Source organism: Aethalodelphis obliquidens, unplaced genomic scaffold (assembly GCF_003676395.1).
Source record: "Aethalodelphis obliquidens isolate GAN/ISIS:26980383/991018 unplaced genomic scaffold, ASM367639v1 scaffold70, whole genome shotgun sequence".
NCBI lineage: Eukaryota > Metazoa > Chordata > Mammalia > Artiodactyla > Delphinidae > Aethalodelphis > Aethalodelphis obliquidens.
The window spans coordinates 1,128,258-1,148,165 of NW_020838014.1; the positions used below are offsets into that span (position 1 = coordinate 1,128,258).

The following is a 19,908-nucleotide window of genomic DNA, read 5'->3' on the forward strand; positions in this document are numbered from 1 at the left end:
TCTCATTTGTCTTGTAAGGCCCATTCCAACTGATACTTCTCTTGTACCCTAAACCTAAAGCAGTATTTCCTTTTGTATTCATTGTACCACTCTCTTCTCTAGAACTTAACATGTGGTTTGTGTTCATATTCCATGAACTCTCTGAGTTGTAAGCTTACCCTGTTTGACTCTTCATCTCCCCCAAGGATTTAGCACACTGCTTTTGTATAGTGTTTGTTGCTTAAATATGTTTTCAAGAATCTAACTTTTTTTTTTTAACAATAGGTTTATGCTAAAACTATAGATGGGCAACAGACCATTATTGCATGTATTGAAAGCCACCAGTTTCAGCCTAAAAACTTCTGGTAAGAAAGTAAATGTTCTCTTCTTTTTTTAATCTAATTTATACAGGAAAGAAACCAAACCAGCAGTTGAGACTTGTTTTTTTATTTTTTATAAATTTATTTTTTTTATTTTTGGCTGTGTTGGGTTTTTGTTGCTGCACACGGGCTTCCTGTAGTTGCGGCGAGCGGGGCTACTCTTTGTTGTAGCACACGGGCTTCTCATTGCAGTGGCCTCTCTTGTTGCGGAGCACGGGCTGTAGGCGTGGGGACTTCAGTAGTTGTGTGCAGTCTCGGTAGCTGTGGCTCGCGGGCTCTAGAGCGCAGGCTCAGTAGTTGTGGTGCACGGGCTTAGTTGCTCCGAGGCATGTGGGATCTTCCTGGACCAGGGCTCGAACCGGTGTGCCCTGCATTGGCAGGCGGATTCTTAACCACTGTGCCACCAGGGAAGCCCGAGACTTGGTTTTTAATCTAACTAGCTTGCGATAAGTTATCTGACTTAGAGGCTTCAGTTCCCTACTGCAGAATGAGGGACTTGGATGTGATCATTTAGATTTCTTCTAAGATTTTATAATTTATCTTTCAAATATTACTCTTATATTGAGTGAGAATAAGTGATTAATAAAGTACCCAGTGGGAAGTGTGAGTTTTACTTGAGTTTGTTTAATAATACTTGAGTTACTGCATAACTCAGTGGCCCATCCATTTGTTTGTGCAAAAGCCTCTCATGAGCAGAACAGGCATGGTTTTCTACTCCAAGATAAAAAATGAAAGGTGAAAGTCAGAATAACTTAGAAAAGGCTTATGATTAGGCCAGTTGGATACAAACTTACATTTGAGTGGATAGAGCCCTGGATTTGTCAAACTGGAAATGACTTGTTTCTTTTTGGCAAATCACCTCTTCTTATTGTTAATTCTACACTGTTGTATGTTTTAATAGGAATGGTCGTTGGAGATCAGAATGGAAGTTCACCATCACACCATCTACAGCCCAGGTGGTTGGAGTACTTAAGATTCAGGTGAGATCCCAATATGTTAATAGGCCATGTTAAAACATCACATCTTTAAAACAAACATGCAAGTTGATATTTGTTCTGACATTAGAAATAAGGAACAGCTCTATGTAGATGCAAAAGGAGATCAATGGTAAATACAAATAGAAGTTGAAGCCTCCTTCCTAGGGAAGTACTGTAGTTAAACAGAGCTATTCTGGGTTGATAAAGGATAGTCATGTGAAGTGTACTGCTTGCTTGTTATTTTTCTCTTTCAAAGATAACCTAAGATTTTTCCAGGAATTATCAAGCAGCAGTTCTACGAAAGAAGAAAATAACTAATTATTAAGAAGTGACTATATAGCAGTTACTGGAACTTACTTAGAGTCTTTTATGTATCTTGTTTAAATGTGTACATATACATATACTTAAGGTTAAGTCTTAGCTCTGAAGAAAGCTACATGAATGGACTTGTTGTTCTATTTTATTTATTTATTTTACAGTAATGACAGGAGGTTTTAAACCAAGTAAATAAAACAGAGGAACTAGAGAGAATGGCCAAGTGTGATAAACCAAGCAGAGTAGATTTCTAATGCTGGTGTCAGAACAGACAGGCAGGTGAATAAGGAGCTTATTAACTCATTTGATGCCTATCTGGATTGAAGTCTTCTGATATCCTAACAGGTTTGACTTTCAAAATTCATGGTGATTTAATTCTTAAGCCCAACTAACTCTGAAGTCAGATTAAACAGTTAATGATATCTAAGAAGATCAGTACCTAATTTTACCTCTATTGTATTGTGGTTAAGTCTTGCTTTAATAACAATTAGCAAGAGTTGCCTTCTGAAATGGTATAATTTAATCGAAATATACATAGGAGATGTCATCTGTAACCACTTTTTTCGTACGTACTGATTACTTCCTGCTACAAGTAGCTGCACCTCTCTTCCTGGGAGCTTTTCCTAGCTTTAGGAGCATTCCCAACTCAGATGAGGCAAACTGGAAGTATTACATTCATAGCTCTGGCACAGCCCTTAGTGCCATTCAAAAGCTGGTGGGTAAATATGCCAGCTTCTTCACCCCTCAGGTGGGACAGCTCTAAAGCATGTTCTGCATAGTCTTCCAGAGTCCAGTGCCCGCAGCTGTAATGTGTTCCTTAATGCACCTAGAACACTTCCTTGCCTTTTCTGTCTCATTTCCTTAGTCCTTACTAGTGCTTCCTGAGATTACCTCCGAAATAAACTTTATCTCACAAATCTTTATCCCAGGGTCGGCTTCTGGGGGAGCCCAACCGAAGAAAATATATTGTTCTATACCTGTTGACTATGTCTATGCTCTAGACCTCTTGTAACTGTGGCATCAGTATTAACCTGGCAGCTTACTATAAATTTATGCAAGGAAATTTATTTTCCTCCTAGAAGGAAATAAGTTACTTGTGTTTCAGCTTTGCCAAGGCAAACCTATAAATTAAGAGCGCACATCACAGAGGTTTCTGATAAGACTTTTACAACAGGGCCCAGTACCCAGACCTCATTTATAACTTACCCCAGACTGGCTGATCACTTTGGGGGAAAGCTTACTTCATTTACATATCTTTTAAAAATCAGAGTGAGAGTTATTTGGAAATGTCATTAAGATATTTAAACCTTTGGTTATTCTATAAGCAAAAGGATAGCTCTGGGAAGGCAACAATTTCTGAGGATTTACATTGATGATAGTCATGTTGAAATTTTTATTAGCAGATGAAACCTAGGAAAGGTTTTGTTACTTTTGGTGACTGTGACTGAACCTATCTTGTAAATTGCTGAAACTTCCTGAGCCTTACATCTAGTTGAATGGTTAGTCTGTCTCTTGGGTAATCCTCCTTCTTGCTAATTGTTCTCATAATTGTAGTACCCCACTTTGCCGTACTTTTTTTCAGGACTGCTTTTGCCTTACTTATTTTTGTAGCCTGATTTACCAGTAGAATATTTATTTTTCAGTCCTGTCTTTAACCCTCAATCAAGCTTTTCCTGCACTTGGTCAGATCTACTTAACCAAAAATGATGATGGTATATATGGAGAGATGCGTAAAGGATTAGGATCCATTAAAATTTCTTGGTTTTCACAGAGAAAAACTAACGTTAATTGATTTTATTTTAATATTTTTAAGAGTGAAATCTTATTTAAGATCTTTGTATTCACAGTGCGTAGCACAGTGTCTGGAAAGCAACAAGCCCATAGTAATGTTGTTCATTAATTAATAATGAGTTTTCCCTGCTAAGGAAAGAGAATTCTTAAATTTAAGTCTTCTGTGAATTTTAACCACCATTGTAAATTACCATTGGTCATACTAATTATTTGCTCAGACTTGATAAGTTTGGGGATGGCTGAAAGCATGGATTTGTGCTCTAAGCAGTAAGTTTCTATGTGACCTACATAACTTGCTCAAACATTGTCTCACACAGGTTCACTATTATGAAGATGGTAATGTTCAGTTGGTTAGTCATAAAGATGTACAGGACTCAGTAACTGTTTCGGTGAGTGTGGAATATTTAATGTCTGTCTCACTTTCATCTTGTTTTTGTTTTAAAAAAATTAGCTTTGATCCTGAGTACTGATTCTTTCTTTTTCTTTTTTTTTTTTTAATTTATTTATTTTATTTTTGGCTGCGTTGGGTCTTCGTTGCTGCGTGGGCTTTCTCTAGTTGCGGTGAGCAGGGCTACTCTGTGTTGTGGTGCGCGGGCTTCTCCTTGCAGTGGCTTCTCTTGTTGCGGAGCACAAGCTCTAGGTGCACAGGCTTCAGCAGTTGTGGCTTGCAAGTTCTAGAGTACAGGCTCAGTAGTTGTAGCACACAGGCTTAGTTGCTCCACGGCATGTAGAATCTTCCCGGGCCAGGGCTTGAACCCGTGTCCCCTGCATTGGCAGGCAGATTCTTAACCACTGCACCACCATGGAGGCCCCTGAGTACTGATTCTGCCACTAGAAATTTAGGTTGTTTTCACTACTTTGATTTTGGCAGCCTTTACCTTTTTTTTAAGCACTTTATAAATGATTCTACTTTTTTATATTTTTAAATTTTTATTGAAATATAGTTGATTTACAATGTTGTGTTAGTTTCAGGTATACAGCAAAGTGATTCAGTTACATATATATATATATGTATGTATGTATATATATATTCTTTTTTTAGATTCTTTTCCATTATAGGTTATTAAGATACTGAGTATAGTTCCCTGTGCTAAGCAGTAGGTCCTTGTTTTGGGCAGCTTATAATTGTTAGTATGTAACCAGCCTGTTTTGTTGGTTGCTTGATGTTAGTTCATAGTCTTTGAGAATAGTGATAATGGCTTTAGAGAATTCAGACTTCTTTGTCTTTCTCAGTTGTGAGATTTGCTCAAAGAACAGCAGTATCTTCAACTGATAAATACCAGGAGGAAGGAAAGTTTGCCAAACTAAACCTTAGAGGGGTTATCATTCATACATTCATATCATTAGAGAAACCGAACATTTTTAGGAATATTCAATCAAACGGTATTGTGTTCCATACCTGGAAAGAAGGGACATAATTTTTTGTGCATTCACAGTACTTCTTTATATTCCTAGAAGTTACTGAGCACTCTCAAATAGCTTTTGTTTATGTGTGTTATATCTATCTACCTTAGTAGAAATTAAAACCGAAAAATGTTAAAAATACTTATTAATTTAAAAATAACAATAACAGGGACTCCCTGGCAGTCCAGTGGTTAAGACTCCGTGCTTTCACTGCAGGGGGTGCGGGTTTGATACCTTTTTGGAGAATTAAGTTCCCACATGCCACACCACGTGGCATGGTCAAAAAAGAAAAATCTAAAGCAAAAATAACAATAACAAACCCATTACTTGTTAACCTTCACTTTCACAATAAACAGCTGAATTTTCCAAGTTAAAAAAAATTAGTGAAAAGAATGTCATTGATTTACATTTTCACAAAGTGTGTAATGTCTGACTTAATAAAAGACAACTGGATTCTCATATGTGCTTCACACATTAGCCCTCAAAAAGCAATGAAGTCGGGACTTCCCTGGTGGCACAGTGGTTAAGAATCCGCCTGCCAATGCAGGGGACACGGGTTCGAGCCCTGGTCCAGGAAGATCACACATGCCTTGGAGCAACTAAGCCCATGTGCCACAGCTACTGAGCCTGCACTCTGGAGCCCGCGAGCCACAACTACTGAAGCCTAAGTGCCACAAATACTGAAGCCTAAGTGCCTAGAGCCTAAGCCATCGCAGTGAGAGGCCGATGCACCGCAACAGAGTACCCCTGCTCACCACAACTAGAGAAAGCCCGTGCACAGCAATGAAGACCCAACGCAGCCAAAAATAAATAAATAGATTTATTTTAAAAAAAGAAAAAAAGTAATGAAGTCATCACACATTACATAGCTTCTATGAAACTACACTGTACATACATGAGAGTGAGAGTGGAAAAGGCAATTAACTATGTCTTAGTATTATTATGAATAGAAAGTAGTTTTGACTCTTTGAAAGGATCTTGGGATGCTGCCCTGGGCATTAAATCTCACCCTCTTTAATTCTGTTTTACTTAATTGTGAAAGAAAGAGAGAGATTCAATTCATTTTGTACCCGAATCTTGTAAAGCAAAATGTGATTGATTGGCTTAGAGGAGCCTCTGAGCTTAGAATATATGACTGATATGTCTGAGGGCATCGTTTATATCATCTTAAACCAGAGATATTTTCAAGGCATAAAAATTTCAAGACATCATGATGTCTTTTGGGCATACTGTAGTAGATTGGAAAGAAATGTGGGGTTTTTTGATGAGGACCTGGATTTGGATCCCATCTTTATCATTCAAAGGCTGTATAATTTTGGTCAAGTCACTTAAGAGGATTCTGTTTTCTCATCTGCAAAATGGAGGTGGTAATAATAACATCTATTTCACAGGGTTGTTGTGAGAATCAAAGAAGATAATGTGAATGGGAAAGGTTGAAAAACTAAATTGTTATACAAATGTTAGTTTAGATGGAGTTACTTTTTAGTATTTTTTTATTCACTGCTTACTGAATTATATTCACTGCTTAAGAATTTTTAAAATTCTTATTTCCCCCTTTTCCTCTCTCTATTAGAATGAAGTCCAAACTGCTAAGGAGTTTATTAAAATTATAGAGCATGCAGAAAATGAGTATCAGGTAAGATGATTTGAAACTGGTTTTTCTAGGTCTAATGCCTTATTTTGCTTTTAACATATTTTGTTACACTTCTCTCTCCTTTGAACATAAATATACATGTTGCTCAGTGTTAGTAAGTGTGAGACTTTGCAGACCTTCTTGCATTCTGCTTACAATCAAGGTTTTGGCATTGGAAGGTACTACAGATTTCCCCTACTATCCCAAAGTAGAGCGTTCCTGTGAAACCTTTCCTAAGTCCAAATGGCATGAAGCAGAGAAGCAATTACCTTAGAACACATCTTGCTTTCAGGTGCACAAATAATTGAGGTACAGCACAGATGCTCACAGATGCAGTTCACAGCTCCAGCTTGCTTGATGCTGAGCTGCTGAGTGTAATTCCTGAGGAAGGAGCTTGGTGGGGTCACTGTTACTGCTCATGGTGCACCCTGCCCCTATAACAGCCTCACTGCAAAACAAATGCTGAACGCTGTTTTTGCTTTTTGCTTTGGTAAAAGCAAAGTGACAGAAAGCAAACTTTGGAAAAGCGGGGGATACCTGTATAGCCCTTGTTTTAGAAATAATATAGGTGGGCTTCTTAACCTGCTTCAGAGATTGGAGAAATGCTCACTAGAAATCTCACAGCCTGTATGTCCTTTGGGGACTCAAGCATGTCCTTTGACTATATCTGGTTTCTGTTCAAGCAACTTATTTTCTGTTATCTATTGCAGACAGCAATTAGTGAAAACTATCAAACAATGTCAGACACCACGTTCAAGGCCTTGCGCCGGCAACTTCCAGTTACCCGCACCAAAATCGACTGGAACAAGATACTCAGCTACAAGATTGGCAAAGAAATGCAGAATGCTTAAAGGCTGAATGTAGGATTCTTCAATACATGGAAAGAAAGGATGCAATGTGTGGTCATATGATAAATAAGTGATTTATAAACAAGAGTGATATTTTGCTAGGGCTTTCAAAGTTAACAGGTTTTCTAGCCTCATGGAATACTGTTGAACCTATAGCATTGTCTTGATTCTTTTGTGTTTTCTGCCTGGTAATTTTCTGTTTTCACTATATCTACTTGTAAATCTTTTTTTTTTTTTTTTTCAATTCTGCCACATTTAATGATGGAGAGAGATATCTATCCTGGAGTCATTTTACTGTTTAGAAAATTTTCCTAGCCATGAAGCCCTGTCACTGACATAGACAGGTAATATGTTCAGTACTTTTCTACCCAGTCCTTCAAAGCACTTCTGGTACTTCAGTGGTTTTTACTGATCAACCAACAGCTAAAGAGGCTATGCTACAAACTACAGCTGAATGGAAGACACATTCATCCTTCTCCCTCCAGTTGCTTTGATCATCATTTATAGCATCTCATAACTATAGTTTCAAACATTTGGATTGGGGTTTTTCAGACCCTTTTTAGAGGCAAAGGAAGTTTTCTGGAAGTTCCATTATAGCCAGCTTCTCTGGGGAAGTTGTTTTTAAATCCAAAGACTTGAACCACATTCCCTACAAATGAACGTGTTTGCTTTCTTCCCTTCCATCACTGTTTCCTTCTCATCTAGTACCATTATAGTTGTAGACATGTGCAGTTTTAGAAGAGTTTTACCCACTTATTATTATTTTTTTAATATTCAAAAACTGCTGACATACTAGGGATATAGTAGAGTATAAAACTTGAAAAAATGCAGATGTTGAAGGAATAATAGGTATCTTGTGCTTTAATACTTTGTGGCAGAATTGTACTATAAGCGAATGAATCAAACAACTATGTTAATCTCAAACAAAAACTAAAAATGAACCAAAGTGAGAAGGACAACGTTCAGACAGTATCTTTCTATTGTAACCTGTTATTTAAGGGAATACTAGTGATTTGTTCTAAATAGGATGTAAAACTTTTTCCAAATTACTTCCTCAGTCCTGCCTGCCAACTCAAATATAACTGTGATATAGCAACCCTTCCCAAGTTTATTGGCAGGTAAGGTGTGATCTCAGAATACACAGGTAACATAGATATGATATAACTGGTAATGGTGGATTCATTTACATTGTTTACACTTCTATGACCAGGCCTTAAGGGAAGGTCAGTTTTTTAAAAACCAAGTAGTGTCTTCCTCCAAATACATGTCAAAAGAACGGTTTGTGTTTCAGCTTTGTTTCTGCTTGGTAATACAGTCAAGCAAGAGTTTATTTCCAAGTGACCCATTGAGCTGTGTAAGCATTTTTGTTTATTTCAAATAAAATATATTTGTATTATTTGTCATTCATACTATCCATCCATACCACACTATCCTCTGTATCAGGTAGTCCAATAGAAATATACCTGTTTTGTTCTTAAATTGTCTGAGTCTCTCCTTTTTGAGCCAGTCTCTTCAGCCTTTGTTCTCAAGGTAAGATATGGAACTGATCTTATTTGATGAGAATGTTCAAGGTTTCTGAAATTGGTTTCTACATTCAACTACTATAAATTCAGTGACTATCCAAAGACTTGCAAAGAACAGCTTTTTTTTTTTTTTTTTTTTGGTAGACATGCCATGTGGACCATAGTTCCATGACCAGGGATTGAACCCATGCCCCCTACAGTGGGGAGCGTGGAGTCTTAACCACTGGACCACCAGAGAAGTCCTACCCCCCTTTTTTTCTTTTTTGAAGTTTGAGCAATTTCTCTATGGATCATACTGGTTTACACTCAGTGGCTACTGGTGTTTCAAAGGCTTTGTTTTAGGGTTTCCATTTCTGTCAAAAAGAAAAATCTAGTTATCTTCTCTTCCTATCACTCAGAAAACAAGGCCCAAGTAATTATAGTTACTAGGTAGGAAGTAGAAGTGAAAGAATCCCTGCACTGTGAACTTGGGTAATATTTCACATCAACTTTAAATGCTGCTTCCTTTCCATATGAGTTTAACTTGCTTACAGACATGTGGGAAAGGCTTCTGTCCTGTTTCCCAAAATGGAACCAGAGGCATTTCAGTGCTTCACCTTCCATTCAAGGCCAGTTCAAATTCCTACCCCTTTGAGGGACATTTAGGTGTACTACACTATGTACTTGTAGTACAGGTTCAAGCATTCTGGCCTTTGCCTTTAACTTACTAACCCCATCAGCCTGCCCCATAGATTTCCTTAGTCCATACAGACTTTTGTAAAGACTCTTAATCTCTTGGCCATCTAAAGCCCTTGGTTTCTTATATAACTGGAGGTCAACTCTCCTTGCCAAGTCCTACACAGACCTCCTGATTTCCTTAACCTCCTTCAGCAGAGAATTTGCTTGAATTGTGTCTATTTTACCACACTGCTGAAATCAGCCTATGGTATCCTAGGGCAAAAGTTTCCCAGCCAGAGGGAGAGGAGTTTTCTGTGAGGCCTCACTCCTATATTTGAAATTTTGAAATTACACTGCTGAAAATTTGAAATTACTGCTTCATTTGTGCCTGGATGGTTGTGCTTCTGTTAGTTGCCTAGTTCTAGTAGTGCCTGTTCTTTTTTTTTTTTTTTAATAAATTTATTTATTTATTTATTTTTGGCTGCATTGGGTCTTCGTTGCTGCACGCGGGCTTTCTCTAGTTGCGGCATGCAGGCCGCTTATCGCGGTGGCCTGTCTCATTTTGGAGCATGGGCTCTGGGTGCATGGCCTTCAGTAGTTGTGGCTCGCAGGCTCTAGAGCGCAGGCTCAGTAGTTGTGGCGCCACGGGCTCAGTTGCTCCACGGCATGTGGGATCTTCACGGACCAGGGCTCGAACCCGTATCCCCTGCACTGGCAGGTGGATTCTTAACCACTGTGCCACCAGGGAAGCTGTGCCTGTTCTTTTTTATAATCTAGAACTCATCTAGATTCATGAGATACTTAGCAAACCTTGGCACATTTTCTCCAAACTCACAAAAGACTGATACAATCTGAATGCCAGTTTATAAATTCATAATTTAAATAGAACTACCAAGCTACTTACTACTTGGGAAATCAAAGAAAGAAAGAAAGACTGGTAAATATAGAACAAAACTGGCTGGTCCCATAAGATAAGCTGAGCTAACTAAAATTCTCGCTTGAACAGAGTATAAAACAGAGTAGGTAATTCCCTGGTGGTCCAGCTGTTAGGACTGCATGCTTCCACTGAAGGGGGCACGAGTTCATTCCCTGTTCCAGGAACTAAGATTCTGAAAGCCGTGCTGTGCAGCCAAAAGCAAAACAAAAAAAAACAGGGTATAGATCTAAGCCCTCTGAGGGCAGAAACCAAATGTATCACAAAGTATTCTTACGTATGTTGACTCATTTACTGTGGTTATGTTCTGTAAAGTTGCCAGCAAACACTGAATTAGCACATATTGAAACACTGCTCCTAGAGGAGATACAGAGTTAGGTTCCTGCAAGCATCTGGTCACAACATTTTTGTGAACCGATCAATACATAATCTTGGTTTATATGTTTTTATTTAAATCACCTTATTTAATATTCATTTTTATTCATTAACAGTGAATTCACGCTGACAGCTAATGCTATCATAGGAACTTAACATGGGAATTTTCTCTCTAAGGGACATCACAGCCTTAGGAATACTAGGCAGCATTTCAGCACTATGTAGGCTTGGGGACCATTTTAAGCAGCGAAATCAACAAAAACAAAAAACGTGACCACAAAATAGACCACGAAAAGGATTTTTATTATATGAGCCTGAAACAAGAAAGCAGGACATGGCCTTGTTCCACTTCAGCTGGGAACATACACATTGGGCAGCTCAAATTTTTTTTGCCACTCTTCACATCCACAGACCACTACAAAAGTGCAGCAAATATTGATTGGGGGATTCCTAATTTTAGCGAGTAGGTGAATTTGCAAATACAAAATCTGCAAGTAACGAGGCTCAGCTGTACCTGCCACAGCCATTCCTTTGGTCTGTGGTAGACTGACCAATTTCAGCATCTCAGTTTAAGGGCTGTTTCTAGTTGCCTTAGAGTAGTCTTAGTGGAATACATAGTTAGAGACAATTCAAATGCTGAATTGTAGAATCCAAGTAACTAGAGTAACGTGAATTTTGAAAAAAAACAGGGCTTTTAACATTCTTCTCCAAAGTATGGTTATCTTCGGAGGCTCTAGGTTTGTTCCAGTAATGTCATTGGCCAGAGTTAACTTTCAGATTGCCTTCGGTGCTTATTTAGTCCCAAACTAAAATCAACCTTACTACTTTAAAGTCAGATACTTATAAGTACAGATGGATTTGGGGAAGGCTTCAGGAAAGTGAGACTTGAGCTGGTTTGTGAAAGGTGGGAAGGAAGACCATTCTAGCCGTCTAGACAGTCACATGTGAAAATAACGATTACAACTCCAAGGGAAGTGGATTTTTCCAGACGAAACTGGTTTAGAGAGGTTCCCTTGTAACAAGCCACATAACATCACATTTTCACCCATGTTTTTACTATACTACAGCTATTTGTGTATGTTTTGTGAACATCCAGGAGACAGGCATAATTAGAGAAGGGGGAGGTTATGTACTCAGGAATAATGGGGGCTTAGATTTGTGGATCAGAATGGAGCCAGGATATGGGGATATATGTATACATATAGCTGATTCTCTGTGTTATACAGCAGAAACTAACACAACATTGTAAAGCAATTATACTCCAATAAAGATGTTAAAAAAACAAACAAACAATGGAGCCAGACATTCAGTTTGGGTATGGTGGGTGATTGATAGGTTTTTGAAATGGTAAGTAACAATGCAGTTCTGAGGAGTTCACTCTCTTTAATACTCAGGCCTCACCAGATAATTGGGGGAGAAAAAAGATAAAATCTTTGGCTACATTCCTAGTATTTACCCCTACTTTGAATAAGCAATTTCTAAGACAAGATTTTCCCCTGTTCTGTTTTCCCCCCTGCCTGTAGCTTTGGTTCCCACTGACATTGAATTTCCTGTTGCTAAAGCCTGTTTTTCTTGGCTTTAGTTGGTTGTTGGCCTGGGAAAAGGTACAGGGGTAGCCCAACTGGAGCATGATCTGGGTTCTGGGCATTCTTCACACTAGGTTAGACAGAGCGTGTGGCTTCCTACAGGGAATTACTTCGGAGAACAGCACCACCTTGGATATATTTGGAACTCTGGTATTTTTGTTTAAAGATTTTTTTACTGTAACTTTTATTATCTTTGCTCCATCCTAGTGTATGTGTTTTTGTTATTCAGAAGATAAATAGATGCTGAAGCTTGTTTTAAGTTTGTTCTTGTAGCCCTACCCCCTTTAGTTTGTCTTAACAGTCCGTCTTCTGAAACTTCTTTTACTTCTCTTCCTGGTACTGATGCTGTAGCTATTAACCATTTATTGCCTAACATAACAGTCTCTTGCTCTCAAGAAGCTAATATTTTGATGACTAGGGCAACCCTTAGCTAAATACTAGTAACAATTAAAGAGTAATACAGACTGGAGTGCAATTAAGTGCCCAAATATGTGGCTTAAGCCTCTCCACATAACGAAGCCTACGTGACAGAGAAAAGTAATGACTCTTCGTCCCAGCGGAGCCCCTTGTCCCTCCCTCCCACGCGTACTCACCTTTATCAGAGACACTTAGTTCTTTCCCCCCAAACTTCTTGGCTCTTACGCCTTCCTCCAAGCGTCTGAAACCCCGAGAAGGGAAAATGGGGGAGGGAGGGGGGCGTACCGCTCGCTTCCGTACTTGCCTGTGTCCCAGGCTGTCTGGGGGAGGTGTTGGACGAGCCGCCCCAGTCCAGCTGCAGCCGACCCAGGTCCCAGTCCCTGCCCTTTGCTCCCCTGCTTTTCAATAAGTCCCGAAGTCCTGGGAGGTGGGCGTGGGAGTAGCCCAAGCTGAGGCTAGGAAGTCCTCCGGGACGGTTCAGGGGGCCCCAGGCGATAGCCACGTTCGGATTCTGGCTGGAAGCCAGGGGAGGGAGCTTGGGGTAAGGGGAGGGCCCTGAGGGAGGGGTCAGACTCCTTAGGAAAGAGTTAATGGGAAGAGGGGGAGGGGATAGGACGAAGAGACCGAAGGGAAGGCTCAGGTAGGAAAAGAACGGAGGAGGGAACCCTGGTGGGGGGAGAAGGGAGCCTGCAGGATCAGGGGTCAGAGTTAGGGGGTTTCTCCCCTGCTGCACCCTCATCCTAGGGCCGCCAACTTCCCGCCGCGGCGGCGACTTTCAGTTTCATTTCTACGAACCCTCCTGCCTGGGCCGCAGTCGCCGCCGCGATGCCCAGTAAGTTCAGCTGCCGGCAGCTTCGGGAGACGGGCCAGAGATTCGAGAATTTCCTGGTCGATCGGGGACTGGACAGGGAGACAGATCGCGAGCGGTTGCGGACCATTTATAACCAGGACTTCAAGACCAGGTACGGGCCGGCCCACTCCCCGGTCCCAAATCGCGGGCCCAGCTTGCCGCCACGACCCTGGCGGCGGGGCCACCCTTCCCGCCCCGGGGCGCGGAGGGACGCAGCTCCCCCAGTGGCTCCGGCCGGTCCCGGGGCCGCGCAGTCCCCCCTCCCGCTCAGTGCCCACGCCCCGCCCGCGCCGCCAGCGCCGCCCGCAGCCCGCCCGCTCTGCCCGGGCCGGGCCCCTGCGTCGAGTCCCTGTGGAGAGCCTCCCCGTCATCCCGCTCCCCCGGCGGCGCGGGACCAGTCCTGGGAGCCGGGTGCTGCGCCCACGCGCCGCCCGCGGGAGCGGGTTGGTGGGGGGGGGGGGGGCAGCGCTCGGCGGGGGGGGGGGGAGCTCGGGAGAGGGCCCATGCTTCGCGGAAGCGCGGGGAGCGAGCTGCCTGCTGGTGGCTATCCCCGCTTGCGCAAGCTTTACGGGGACCCCCGCCCCCTCGTCGAGGGGCTGCTTCCTCGGTGGTTCACTATCCCAGAGAGCTGAAGAGACGCCGTGTAGCAGGGAGAGTCTCAGGGAGCTCGGGGAAGAAGAAAAGGGCACAAACTGCATACGTACCAAACCTCCATTAGCACCTGTGGCTTCTCCATGGAGACCCGGGCTGGGGTCAGTCTCCTGGAGGCCCCTTCTCATCCTGTGGCTAAAGGCTGTTTGGTCCCCCTTGCCTGTTCCCATCCAAGTGAAAATCAAAGAGACTTCTCTTTCTCAAACCACAGAATTGTGCTTCAAAATTCCTCTATCAACAGGCTGCAGTCTTGGGCCGAAGACCAAGGAACAATTTTAAAGGGATAAATGTAAAGACTTACAGAAATAAATACTGGGTGATGGGAATTTAGGCTTACTAACAGTCCTCTTGAAAAAGACCATGGGTTTTCTCACACCAAAAGGCGGATATGGCTGTTAAAAGAGCCAAAGAAGTGTTAGACTGTGTTAATAGAAGTGTGGTTTGGTGTGATGGGCAGGAGGTAAGTGATTCTCCAGATTGACCAGATCATTTCTGGAATATCGTTTTCAGTAATGAGTGTCACGTTTTAAGAGGGACATTAACAAGCTTGAGCAACATCTGAAGAAGGAGCAAAGATGATGATCTGTTTTTTGTCCTCACACTGTGTTGGGCACTGTGGGGAATCTAAAGAAAAGTACACAATCCCAGGGGAGCAGAAGAGGCTATGATATGCATACAGTGTACTATAATAAATGGTAAAATAGCATGACGATTATAATAGAGATAGTAAGAAAAATTCTGGAGGAAAGTAAAGAAAGAGCAATTACCATGGAGTCACATCATCAACACTTCACATCCATGAATTCACCTATGTCCAAAAAAATAAGTGGCTCTGAACAAAAGTCTGTGACTTCTTTTGGCTCTGTTAAAGAGATTATTATTCTGATACTTGTTTAAATGGTGAGGAAGACTATTTGATTCTGTTGCAGTAGGGGTATTGCAGTGGGGAGAGAGATCTAGCTCAACTCTCAATACAGCAAAGACAGTTGGGAATTTATAACCAAGAGCAGAGTGAGGGGGTCATGGATGGAAAATCACTAAGAGGAGACAGTAAGGGGCTGGGAGCGGGGCAAAGTTGAGGCCTAGTGCAGAAGAGGGTTCAGAGGGGCCTGACTAAAGTTTAGTCAAGGAGAGAGTCTTTGTCATTTCTAAATCAAAGTTACACAGTATCTTCCAGTACTGGGGGAAAACAGGCTATGTCAGATAACCGCAAACAGGCATATAGAAAACCACATTTACTGTACATTATGGGTGAATTTAAAGGATTTCAAAAGTCATTTTTTAGTATGTACTTGTTTTTAGGCAAGTAAGATACCACTCCCGTGAAATTATTAGGGAATTCGATGGAGAAGGTGGCATTGACCTCGGCCTTGGCCTTGAAGGCTAGATATCTTAGTACTTGGAGGAGGAGGAAAGACTAACATGTTGATTCATTCTTTTGTGAAACCCAGTCAAAGAAAGGGAGAAATGTTTGCCTTGAGAAAAATTGGAGAGGACAAGGTAGTTATCCCTGAATATTTTAAAGACAGTCCTGGGGGAAAGGATTATACTTTGGTGTCACTCCAGAAGGCAGAACTGGGTTCACTCAACATGGCCCCCTTGGGGAGTTTCCTGGTGACCTAGTGGTTAGGATTCTGGGCTTTCACTGCCCGGCCTTGGTTTAGTCCCTGGTCGGGGAACTGAGATCCCCGCAAACTGAGCAAACCGAGTGACGCGGCTAATAAAAAAGGCCGTCTCACCCACCACCGGGTGGAAGAGATTTCTGTTCTGATTAGAGAGAACTTTCTTATGCTATGACGTCAACCCTCATCCACCCAATGGGAATTCATTGCTTCTTCCTCTGGGCTCTCATAGCTTATACTTCACTCTTGGTTATAGCCAGATGACACCCTGCCTTGTGTTAGAGCTAGTATGTGACTGTCTCCCCACAAGACTGTAGAGCCTCTGAAGGCAGGAACAGGCCTTTCGTCATGTTGGCACCTTCCCTCAGTCCCCAGCATAGAGCCTTGTATGTGGTAGATGCTCAACAGAAGCTTCCAGAATCTAATTGAGTTAGTAGGTAGAGCTGATCTATACGAGAAAAGGCTGTAGGGGAGGTATAGCAAGTCACCTGGTATCAGGAATTCTGGGGCGCTTCCTCCCCTGGGCGGGATATGTCCCTTCCAACTAGGTTATTTTATGATGTCATGAAGTGCCCTGCTCCCAACTCTTAACTTTTCCCATCTGTCTTTATTCATTTAGCAAATATATTAAATGGGGGCTCTGCTGTTTGCTTGGGCCTTGGTTCCTGCCTCTAGAGTGTAGTCTAGTAGGGAGTGGCAGATGTGTAGACAAACATGTCATTCAGTACTACAGGAGCTAGTATCGTGTTTTGATAGCTGGAGTTCAAATCCTGACTCTGCCACTTACTAGTTGCATTTGATTTTGACCAAATTTCCCTAACTGTTAAGTGTTTAAAATACTGCCTTTCTCTCAGGGTTGTGTGAGGCCAAAATATCACAGGTAAAGCATTTCCCCTGGGTAACAGAGTGCATGGGCTTTGGAAGTGGTAGCTATCATTAACAATGCTGGTTAGGAGTCCGTTATGGAATAAGTGCTGGCATCGTGAAAAGTTTCTTAGAGAAAATGATTCTTGCCTTGGGCAAGAGACACATTCTTTTATTCAACAAATATTGGCTGAATGCTTCCTATGAGCAAAGCAAAACTGTGTGAATTGCTGTAGATACACAGAAGGGACCTAACTAAGGAAGATAGAGGCAATTAAAACCAAATACTTTTTAATTTCTGTTGTGATAAGTGCTTGTGAGAAAAAGTCTAGGATGCTTGAGAGCATATAACGTGGAGACCTGACCTAGTCTAGGAACCAGAGGTTTCTGGGAGAAAGTGATGTTTGAGCAGAATCTCGAATGATAAATGGAGTTAGCAGATGTAAAGCAAGGGGAGGGCAGTCCAGACTGAGAGAGTAGCACCTTAAAAGGCTGCGGGTGAACTCTCAGGAACAGGGGACAAGGCAGGGGCTGAACTGGGCAGGACCTTGTGGGCCGTGGGGAGGCGTTGTGGGTTTTTCTTTGTTTTGTTTTGTTTTTAATCTTAACAGAAACAGGAAAGCACAAAAATTTTCAAAGTAGGAGACTGACAGAATCAGGGTTTTTAGAAAGATCATTCTGGACCTCTATCCACAGTAAAAAATACATTTTACTTTGGGGTCTAGTATACACAGCTTTCACACAACAGTTAGTGTCCTTGAAACAGTACTTAGCTTCACTCGCTGCCCTCTGATATTTTTTACTCTATTTTACTCCAGTTTTGCAAGTCCTGGTCTTGGCCCACAAATGAGAGTTGCAACCCACAGTTTGTAAATCCCAGAACTATATGTCCCCTTAAGATCGCTTCCAAATCTTGTTAGGTAGCTAGTCAGACATGAGTGGTCCTGCCCCATCCTGGACAGGGTCATCTTTCCCTCCCCCACCTGGACACTGGTGATGAGAACACACCCAGAGATCCTCCCTTTTTTGGTTAAGGACCGCTAAGTTTCCAGCCAGTTTCATGACCAAGCAAGGTATCAAAAACCCAATGGACTTTCCAAACTGCCATCACCGGTTATCGCAGGCGCCCCAAGACCTAAGCGATGACTCAGAGTAACCCAGGGTTCGTTATGCTGTATTTATAATAAATCAGCTTTGCGATTTTTGCCCCACCTCCACCCCACTGTGGGTGGGGCGTGGCAGTTTATGCATAAGGAGAAAAGTTACATAAGCTAAAGCTGTCAATCAACTTGTCAATCAAATGACGCAGGACACAGGGAGGGACTTTTCACCACTCTAAAAACCAACCCTATGCTCACTGCAGGGCTGCTTCTGGTTCCCAGACAGACCCGCTCTCCTCCCTTCTTGAGAGGGTTCTTTTGCTTCACCTAAAAACTGCTGCTGCTTGAAACTTCTCTGTCTCTCGATTGAATTCTTTCCCTCAAGAGGACAAGAACTGAGGAATGGCCGTTCTACCGGTAACAATCTGATATTCTGAAATACCATTCCTCGGGCTAGTAGGCTTTCCTGAACTGGGTCTAAACGATTAGTCATTTTTCACCCAACAAACAACGGGGGGCAGGGCTTTACAGACCAAGGATGTCCAACGGTGGCAGAAAAGTCTGGAAGGAGTTGCAGCAGTACAACAGCTGGGAATGGCTGAGGTGCCATTTAGAATGGATGTGGGGTGGACCTCTTCTTCGGTTTCTTCTGTAAAATGGGATAATAGTTGCTACCTCAAAGGGTTGTTGTGAGGAGTAAATGAGCTAACGCAAGTAGCTACTTAGAACAGCACAAAGTAAGTGCTCAATAAATGTTTTCTATTGTTGATGATGTTATTGTGTTGTTGATGTGTCATTGTTAATTGTGGTGCATCCAAGTGGGCCATATTAAAGGGTTAGACTTAGTCGGGAGACGTTATCTGATTTGCGTTTGTTGAAAACTCCTGCAGACTCTTAGGGGATGGACCAGGAGAGGAGCTGTGAAGTCAGAAGCAGGAGGAACAGTTCATAGGGCTTGGCAAAATGATAAGATCATCAAGCAGTTCACAGAAGAAATATAAATGACTAATAAACAGAAGGAAAGATACTTGATTATATTAATGATCAGGGAAATGCAGATTTAAGCAAGATACCATTCTTTTCCTTATCAGATTGTCAAAAGTTTAAAGGATTGAAGATTTCTGATGTTAGGGTCTGGGAAAGGGTTCTCTCAAATTCTTATTAGTGAGAATGTAAGTTTGTACAACTTGTTTTGTACAACTTGTTTTGGAGGACAATTTGGCAAAACTAAAGGTTCATTATTCTCTTTGACCCAGAAGGATGGTTATTGTAACGTTTGAAATAGCCAAAAATTGTAGGCAGCCTGTCTATCACGAAACAAATAGTTAAGTACACCACAATGCATTCATACTGTGCTATCCTTTGCAGCCATTCAAAAGAGGTGGCTTGGTAAAATGTTGTCATGGAAGGCTGTCCATGGTGGTGAAAGAAGTCTGTTGTAGAATAGTATGGGTAGCACACAAAAAAATATGTGTCATTAAAAACGTATTTTTTTTAAGTCATAGAAAAGGGCCTGGAAAATACATATATCGAACAGTTAAGCAGGTAGTTGGGAGTGAGGGAGTGGGAGCCCTTAATGTTTTATGCTAGGTACTCGTCCTGTTTAAATATTTTTTTAATACTTTTGGTAACCACTCTTTGACATCTCTTTATGCATGCATACTGTCATCCCTTGATATTCAAAAGGGATTGGTTCCAGAAACACGCCCCCTCCACACACACACACACACACACACACCCTGCCCTGCCAATTCCAAAATTTGAGGGTGCTATAGTCTGACATAAAATAGTGTGGTATTTGCATATAACCTCTGCAGCATATTCTTCGGGGTTACTTTAATCACCTCTAGATTGCTTATAATACCGAATACAATGTAAATGTTAGGTAAATAGTTGTAAATACAATGTAACTGCTATGTAAATAATTTCTGGTGCGCAACAAATTCAATTTTTTTTTTTCTTTTTTTTTTTTTTTTCGGTACGCGAGCCTCTCACTGTTGTG

At 41.6% G+C, this 19,908-nt stretch overlaps 2 protein-coding genes across 2 annotated transcripts in view; both read left to right on the top strand.

Moving 5' to 3' along the window:
- Positions 1-8,806, top strand: part of CAPZA1 (capping actin protein of muscle Z-line subunit alpha 1) — a 48,320-nt gene extending 39,514 nt beyond the window's left edge. Inside the window, exons 6-10 of the mRNA XM_027091082.1 lie at positions 265-344; positions 1,261-1,339; positions 3,760-3,831; positions 6,420-6,482; positions 7,190-8,806. Coding sequence (XP_026946883.1) covers positions 265-344; positions 1,261-1,339; positions 3,760-3,831; positions 6,420-6,482; positions 7,190-7,330 — 435 coding nt within the window. The 3' untranslated portion in view covers positions 7,331-8,806. The remainder of the gene's footprint in view (positions 1-264; positions 345-1,260; positions 1,340-3,759; positions 3,832-6,419; positions 6,483-7,189) is intronic.
- Positions 8,807-13,460: 4,654 nt separating this feature from the next.
- The window catches only part of MOV10 (Mov10 RNA helicase), a 23,489-nt gene continuing 17,041 nt past the window's right edge, over positions 13,461-19,908 (top strand). The window contains exon 1 of the mRNA XM_027091056.1: positions 13,461-13,781. Within this exon, the coding sequence (XP_026946857.1) occupies positions 13,645-13,781 (137 nt within the window). The 5' untranslated portion in view covers positions 13,461-13,644. The remainder of the gene's footprint in view (positions 13,782-19,908) is intronic.